Raw genomic sequence first — 9,022 nt, forward strand, 5'->3', positions numbered from 1 at the left:
TATGGCACTCCATGGCACCCTTGAAAGAATCTCAAGGCACCCCAAGGTACTATGGCACCCTGACTGAAAATTCTAAGGAAGAAAGAGACTTAGGAGTCATCATTGACCACAAGATGAACATGAGCCTGCAATGCGATGCTGCGGCTAGTAAAGTGACCAAAACACTGGCTTGCATCCATAGATGCTTCTCAAGCAAATCCCGGGATGTCATTCTCCCCTTGTACTCGGCCTTAGTGAGGCCACGTTTGGAGTACTGCATCCAGTTTTGGGCTCCACAATTCAAAAAGGATGTGGAGAAGCTTGAGAGAGTCCAGAGAAGAGCCATGCACATGAACAGAAGTCAGGGAAGCAGACCCTACGATGACAGGCTGAGAGCCCTGGGGCTCTTTAGTCTGGAAAAGCGCAGGCTCAGGGGTGATCTGATGGCCACCTATAAGTTTATCAGGGGTGACCACCAGTATCTGGGGGAACGTTTGTTCACCAGAGCGCCCCAAGGGATGACGACTAGGTCGAATGGTCACAAACTACTACAAGACCGTTTCAGGCTGGACATAAGGAAGAATTTCTTTACTGTCTGAGCCCCCAAGGTCTGGAACAGCCTGCCACCGGAGGTGGTTCAAGCGCCTACATTGAACACCTTCAAGAGCAAACTGGATGCTCATCTTGCTGGGATCCTATGACCCCAGCTGACTTCCTGCCCTTTGGGCAGGGGGCTGGACTCGATGCTCTTCCCAGGTCCCTTCCAGCCCTAATGTCTATGAAATCTATGAAAGCCATAGACCAGGCATGGTATTGGCATGTTAGCAGCTGCTCAGCTATTTTCTGGCACTCATTTTCAGGAATGACATGTTGTTTACAACTCTGTCATCTTTGTCTGTGCAGGCTGCCAAAAAAACAAAGGGCAATTAATGAATGCAAAATCCAACCCTAGGTAGGGTCCTCAAACTCTTAATTTTCTTTCTAAGAGTTGCTCTGTGATTGCACACTGTCCTACTAAGAACCATGAGAAGCCATGAATTCACTTCACAGATCGCCAAATTGCTGTTGTATGGAAACTACTTTTAGTCAATAGCCTCTTACCTCTGATTTGAATCAGTAGCTGAGACAAGAAGAGAGGTAATGAGTCATCATCATTATGATCCAATGAGTATTTTTAATGGGGAGATAATGAGAACTGTGTTTGTCCTATTGAATTCTGTCTTTGGATTTTATTATTTTCTGTCTATTTTGCAGTGTACAACTACTTTATAGAAATTATTACCTGGAACAAAAGCGTTAGGAGAGGTTTAATTAAAATTAAAATAACCGATTATTCTGGAAACACAATAGACTCACACATGAAATGGTAAGTCATGTTTTTCCCAGTAGTTTCTAAATCTTTCATTTATCTAAAGTAGCTACACATATGAGTGATTGGAAACTGGTTCAAATCTGTAACACAACAGAAGTTCAGTACACATAAACTGCTTTCAAAATGGCCCAAACCAGTTTAATTTAAATCAGTTTTGGCCATGTAGTATCAGACTTAACCAGATGTCGTATCAGACTTAACTGATTTAGGTTAAAGCAGCGTATTGAATTTCTGTCCCAGATCCCCTCCAGATTCAAGTTAAAACACAGTCCCCCAGCACTCCAGGCTGCTCTTCATGTCTTCCTTGCCCCCCCACACATACACAGGGTAGGCCAGCTAGACTTGACCCAAGCTGGCAGCTCCAGCTGAGCAAGGAGGTTCTGGCACCCCTTGGCTTCTGCCTTGGGCCACAGTAAGCACGTGGCTGCATTTCTGGAATCAGAAGTTAATGTCTGTTCACTTGCATATCAGTTCAATCTATGCAGCTTAGACTAACTTGCAAAGATTGAATCGGTTCAGCCTCAGGTTTTTTGACTGTCCATACTTAGTTTTTGTGTGCAGTTACCATTTTCACACATATAACTGGGGTAATTATCTACCTAATGGCCAATTAAACATGGAATTGGCATTTTTTGGCTTCAGTGATACAGTTGGTAATCAGAAATATATGAAAGAGAAGCAAACATGGTATGAAGTATACTTTATTGTGCCTGTGATGGCATGGACCTAGTTTTGAATATCAGGCCCTAAATGAATTGCACACGGTCACAACATTTGTGGCAGAAGCAGAGATAGAATAAGAACCAGCAGCCAATGCTGATTCCAGCTTTTCTGTACAGTTCATGGAACATAAAGAATTATTACCTATTAAAAGGTGGATTAAAGCTTAATTCTGGGGTGCATGGCATCTATTGCAGCTCTGTGCAGGATTCATCATAGTAGGACAGGTTAAAGCAACCTGAGAGTTGCTCTAACTGGCACCAAGTGTGAACTGACTCATGCAGTTGATAACTTCATTAGTGATCAGTGTGACATAGTGATGTCTTGGCCACCTCCCCTCCCCTCTGAACACAGCCCACTTTTGCAGTCCCCATGGTGACTTTATAGGACTAGAGCCTCCTAACACTGAGACAATCCTTCCCAGCCATCTGCATACAGGGAAGGGCCAGTTAATACTGGTAGTTTATATTGGGCTCTGGGTCACCAGACCTCCAGTTATAAATATTAACCACCAGACAACACATCATACCTAAGCCTAGTTTGTTAATTATATTGCATTTGACTCAACTAACAAGACATTTATTTTCTCTTTAGTGAACCTACAACTTTTCTGCAGTATAGACAAGCTAGCATACTTGTCGGATTTAACCAGGATTTTGATAAAATATCAAGAATTTCCTTAACATTTTCTACCAACTCTTTAATAGGCCCCAAATATAAACTCAGGATTATCAGGATGAGGCTAAGATCTATTACAAATCCAGCCAGGTAAGTGGTCAGCTTCTTATAAAACTTTGTAAAAATTCTATTTTTGAGGTGTTTCTGGACAACTATGTATTAGACTTCTTGTAGCAATTGGTTTGTTGTGCCTATTCCTATTTACATTAATATTGGCATCCAAATAAATTACTTCCTCACCTGAGATTTATATCAGAATGTGAAGACTTGCACATGACAATTAATTGCAGGCTGTGTCCAGCAGGCATCACCTTCATATTTAAATCACAAACATGTGGCTTGTGGTCAGAGGCGACCTGAGCACGGTGTGGAGCCCAGGGCAAATCAGCCCATGCAGGGCCCTGCCCCCTCTCTGATCCCACAGGCCCCAGACCTGAAGAAGTTGCTGCTGCCATCGGCAGCGCCAGCATCAGCGGCGGGTGGGTGGGGGGTAGCGAGGAGCTAGATGCAGAGCCACCACTCCGCCCAGCTCCAGGGGGTCCCCTAAAGCATGGGGCCTGGGGCGGTCACCCCAATTTGTCCCCCCCCAGGGATGGCCCTGCTTGTAGTGGCTTACTGTCCTTAAGCTCGTGTGTGTGAGGATGACTTACCAATGGAAGGATTGCACAATTCAATTATTTAATGGAAGAGAAATTTAAAAATCATTACTGAAGCACTCTTCTGCCTTGGACAGTCTTACACTCAACTCTGGACTAAATCTGTTGACTTCAATTCTGCTACTTGTAGGAGTAAAGCAAACAAGTTTTGTCTCTGCCGAGTAGAAGAGTATAATGTGTATACAGTGCTTACTGATACATGCACACAATGTTCAAATGCCTACATTTCATTACCCAAGAAGCTTCAAATATTACTTTTTAAGCAATTTTAGAAAATTGGCAATACTGCCATAGAGGTAATCTTAAATTGTCCACAGAAAAGTGTATAACACCATGACATAGAAGCTTTGACTTTCCATTTTGTGAAAATAAAACTTTCACTAGCGGGACATTTTACTTCCCAGTTCATCCCACATTCAGCTGAGCAATATTTTTCCATTTAGTATATCCTGCACATTAATGCCTGGTCCAGCAAAGCCAGAATTTCTACTAGTGGTAACAGAGTGAGTAATGAATAGGAAAACTCCAACATTTGATGAGTTGCTATCAAAAGCAGACTATTATAATAAATTAACAAAAATTCTAAACGCTGCACAACAAACAAGTAATTTGCTACTTTGCCTTAATGATTGGGATACCCATTACAAATTACTTTGTGCTTTCTTTTGTTTTGTGCTAATGATTTGTCTATAGAGACACAACACACAGTTTACAGAAGGCTGTCTCAGACTTGCTTTTCTGTTCTTATGCATTCTTGGAAGTTCTCATTAATTTGACTATTTATGGTATATTTTACTGTATTTGGTCTATTGTTTTAATGTAGAATCTAGTATAGTCCCATTTCCAGATACTTATGCCTGCCAAAAAAAATAAATAATTTCTTTCATTATCTTAAAATATTTAGTGTTGAATTAAAGTGCCATAGGAAAGATTTAAGATTTCAAAATAATTAAAATTCAGACTTTATGACACTATTATACATTATAATTACATAACTGTGCCTCGTAATTCCATAAATTCATGTAATTAATGCAACTACACATATTCACCTTATGTAGTTACAGATAATTACAGTAATTATATAAATACACAATAATCAGCTAAAAAACACAGGGGTTTAAAAGAAAGCTCTAAATTATTCATGTAACAACAAAAAATAGATTAAAAAGGGCACAGGTGCAGGAATGAGAGATAATAGCGTAATAGCAACTTGGTTTCTCAAGCCAGTTGCATTAGCATAGAGGGAGTATCACATATAGGGTGGATTGCTCTGGAATCCACACAGATGGGGTCTAAACCTACACATCCTGCTAGACCTGCTCAGGTTTTAAGCCTCTTCCTCTATCTCTGTGTGAATCTCCAATAAATTTCACTTGCAGAGAAGAAAATCCAAAAGCAGCATAACCATGTTTTTGCAGTCCCATGGGTAGGCTAATCAGCATAGGGCAGTGCTAATTGGTACTGTCATTTAGCAGTGCTAATTAACCTGTCCCAAACACTCCACTCACCCTGGTAAGCTGATTCCAGCAGCCAGGGTGTATGTACACAAGATATTTACTCTGCAGTAGACTACATAGGCACCCCTATTAGGTTGGAGTAACCTAGTTTACTCTGCAACAGGACAGAACTTATAATTACAGGTACTATACTCCTGTGGAGTTTTTTACTTTGCAGCAGCTCATGTTTAGATGCCAATGTGGCTGGCTGGGGCATGAGGGTGCTTTAGTGTGGGGGCCACCTGCTGGGTAGAGCCGCATTGAAGCCCTTTTGTGCCCTAGCCAGCCCCTCTGCAGCACGTTGAGCCAGGGGGGAGCAGCCCCAAACCAGCAGGCTGACCCTCAGGCCTACTCTCAGCTAGAGCTGCTCTGACCCATCTCAACGTGCTGCAGTCCTGGGCACACATGCAAACGATGCCCCCGGAGCAATAAGCTCCAGAGTTTGTTTTACATTAATATGCACGTGCAGATGCACCCCTTGTGTGGTAATATGGCCAGCATAAAACCATCATTGTCAAGTGTTCCTGGTTTATGTAACTCTTTAGCAAGGGGAACAGTGCTAATGGCTACCTAAGAATTGGTTACCCTTTCTGAGCCAGTCAGTCCAAGGCTCAATCTAAATCCATTACAGACTGAATAACAGGATACTTTTACTTTGAGATAGGCAAGATACTTGTCTCAGTTACCATCCACTTGATGTTCTGGTTGCTACAAAAAGCCTGGCAACATTTTTCTGATGATCTGTGAAACAGGGATTAAACTAAGAAAAAGAAAAACCTCTCCCTTTGTCCTGATCATCTCTTCTTAAAGAGTTCAGATTTTTAATTTAATAATTCATATGCTACTATATTTTGAATGTTAATTAAAAATGGAAAATATTTTTATGCTGAGATAATTTTCTTTCTTTTTTTCTACGTAGACTGCACCTGTGCAGATATGATTTTGTATTACCAGAGAACATTGAAGTCACCTTCAAACCGATTCCATGCCAAAAGAAGGGCGTAACAGCCTCAGAGAAAGAGCCTTTACTGACTTGATTTCCTGTATAGAAAATGGAACATTTAATTCTTTCTCTGGACAAGGAGTGCAGCAGGAAGGGAAAATGATATAAACCAGGCTCATTTTGAGAAGTTTGTCTTTCGTTACTTTGTTTGAGTGGCACTGAGTGAAGGCCAACAGGAAGTTTAGATATCCGTGTGTTAATAACATTTTGACAAAGAAATGTAAGACAACAAAGAACATGCAGTAATTTATGAATTATTACTTTTAGGCAGCAAGAATATTTCAGGGTACCACCCAATTAAATGTGACTTCCCCCCTCTGATCCTGGCAAATGAGTTATGTAATGCATATATTTAATTATTTATTCTTTAGAATAACTTTCTTGTCAAGGTATAATTATCTGACTATTGAACGAATTTATTATACGGTACATATGATATATAGAGTTACTATACAACAATTTTGGCATAACACATTACTTGAATAAATAAATTAATGCTATTTCATTATATGATGCTCCTGCTTGTGAGAACCATAAAAATAAGATTTGTGAATGCATTTGTCAACTTGTTGTTTGAAGCAATAATCTCCAGTGTCTGCTATAAAGGAATATTACTACAACCCACTCAGACTTTGTCTGTTAACAGGTCATGACAAGGGACTACCATATCAGGTATAAAGTCACTGGATAGTCTGTTCTGATAGGGTTTGCTTTTTTTGACATCTGTATAATTTGACAAGAGCACAGACCTTAATCTGCTCACACTGAAGTTGGTGAGAAGTAGGAATAAATCCTGCCTATGCAACCACAGCAATAGCTAAAGTATTCCCCACTTGCTGTATCTGTATTCCATTATAATAATGGGGTTTTATGATTTTTTCTGTATTTTCCCCCTTTTCTCACCCCACCTCCTTAGACATTTGTCTTATATTAGGTAAAGGTTCCTTCAGGTGCTCTTCCTTCATTCCATGGTGTTCCTTGTTCCTCCTCTGCATTCCTTTCCCTTTTAAGAGAGTCATTTTGGTTAAGTGTGGAGCTTTGTGGGTAGAGTTGGAAGGGACATCCTCTGTATTGTTTTCCCTTTAACAGTTTTATCTTTTTTTCTACTTGCTGCTTCTTGCTTGTTCTCATTTTGTGGATTTTTTTCTTGCATTGCTCCTATCCCCCTTCAATTCTCCTTTTACAGGTCTGATGTGCACTTGCCTACATTTTCTCATGCCCGCGAAGTATTTGTTACAATTGTTAGATTTCTTTCATATTTACATATGAAGCAATAAGTAAAGAAACCAGGATGATACAGTCAGTAAATTTCACTTGAATTACAATCCGTGGAATGTTTGAGTTTCTCATCTGGTGTTTTCCAGCTCTGAGTTGTAAAGAATAGCGAGTTAGCAGTATAGTGACCTGAATTTTTCTTTGACCTTATTCTCTTTCATTTCTGTGCCGACATTCAATTTCAAGTTACTGTCAAATGAAATGGGTGACAATGTATTAACTGTAAAGTGCCCAAGAACACAAAGGACACATGTATCACTTTTACTTCTTGGATATATGTTATTTTAGGAAAGCTCTAACATTCCTAGAGCACTGGGAAGTATGTCTTTAATGACCTGATTTCACTGATGTGAAATAGGTATAGAACACTAGATAAGCAAAGATTTCTGGGTACCAGTCTTTGCAAATAATGGTCACTGAAGGCCTGCATGTGGCTGCTATGATTAATATTATGAGTTAGTTAAATGGCCTCAGTTTTATTGGGTGCTTTGCAGAGGTCAGGCTAAATTCATCTATGGTCTTATTTTAGGTTGCACCACCCGAGTTGTAGCCATGAAAGGCACCTTGAATCTGAAACACAGTTTCTTCCCTGCTCCTCTTTACTGCAGTGGGTAGGCTAGGAGGCAGTTACAGTAGGCCATGAAAGGATGCAATTTATCTTGCTAGTACATGTTGTATATGAGGGAGAGATGACTGGAGACCATTATTTATGGTGAGGGGAAGTATCTCAGGACCATTGACTGTGCTGTGTACCAGACCTGGCCCTGACATCCTGGTAATCCAAGCAAGTGGATTTATTCACCTTTATTCACTTTTACCTCCTGGCTATTTAGGGAGAGAATTTATTTCTAATAGGAAATGCATCTTATAAACTTTATTTTAGGTATTTTTATTTCTTTGAAATGGTCGGGTACCAGGGCAGATGGAGACAGCATGGGAGTACTTCCACGTTGCAAGGTTAAATTTGAAGAAGAAGAACACCATGGTCTGGCTCACAGAAAGGAGGTGGCTGTTTTAGGTCTGCTGGGTGGTACCAAAAAAAGAAAACACATAGTGTTATGAGCTGGAGGATACCAATAATAGTAACTCAAGAATACCCACCTGGCAGTACAGCACCTTGTTGATTCTTAAGGTAGAGGATGAGGAATTTTAACTATGATAAGATATAAAAAGTATATTGAGTGATACAAGACGTAATGTGACACAGAAGCAGTGAAAAAGGGGAAGCAATTTTGTTGCAGTGTTTTGAGTAAATTCAAGGAGAAACAGTGAGGTAATTGAGGGATTCCAGTAGTTAATGTGAGAGAAATCTGAAACGGGTGGGGGTGCTTCTAATTTTCCACTTTAGTTTATAATTTCCATTTCATAAGAGACTGTTCCAGGCAGTACATTTCTAGTACATAATTGCACTTCTCAAGTGGCTAACCACTTGGACTCTAGCCTTCTGCCTTGTGGCATTAACCAAAATGAACTGTAATTGCTCAGAAATGCACCACTTGTTGTGGCCTGATGCCATATACCACTTTATGCTGATTCTGTCTGCTCTCATGAGCTAAGCAGATGATACTGCGGGCCAGTATGAAGACTGAAAAACCTCCAAGGAATTCCCCACTGAAAGAAATAACACTGATAGGACAGTGGAAAACACTTCACCTTCTATATCCGTACTGAAATAATGCTCAGTTCTTGGGGAGACTGTGCTCTTACAGGTGCTCTCTTTCAGGTAAAACAAAACCCCTGGCCTGTTGGCTTCTGATCATTAGCAAATCTATACTACTTCATGTTAAAAAATATTAATCATGATGATTTAGCTAGATGTTGAATTGGGTAATGTAATTTGTGT

At 40.2% G+C, this 9,022-nt stretch overlaps 1 protein-coding gene across 2 annotated transcripts in view; it reads left to right on the forward strand.

Moving 5' to 3' along the window:
- LOC102385773 (lipase member H) overlaps positions 1-6,441 on the forward strand; it is a 32,556-nt gene extending 26,115 nt beyond the window's left edge. For both annotated transcript variants that reach the window (XM_014521719.2, XM_006027467.3), the window contains exons 8-10: positions 1,234-1,345; positions 2,666-2,839; positions 5,821-6,441. In XM_014521719.2, coding sequence (XP_014377205.1) covers positions 1,234-1,345; positions 2,666-2,839; positions 5,821-5,938 — 404 coding nt within the window. In that variant the 3' untranslated portion in view covers positions 5,939-6,441. The remainder of the gene's footprint in view (positions 1-1,233; positions 1,346-2,665; positions 2,840-5,820) is intronic.
- Positions 6,442-9,022: the final 2,581 nt, after the last annotated feature.

This window comes from Alligator sinensis, unplaced genomic scaffold (assembly GCF_000455745.1).
Source record: "Alligator sinensis unplaced genomic scaffold, ASM45574v1 scaffold1240_1, whole genome shotgun sequence".
NCBI classification, from domain to species: Eukaryota; Metazoa; Chordata; order Crocodylia; family Alligatoridae; genus Alligator; species Alligator sinensis.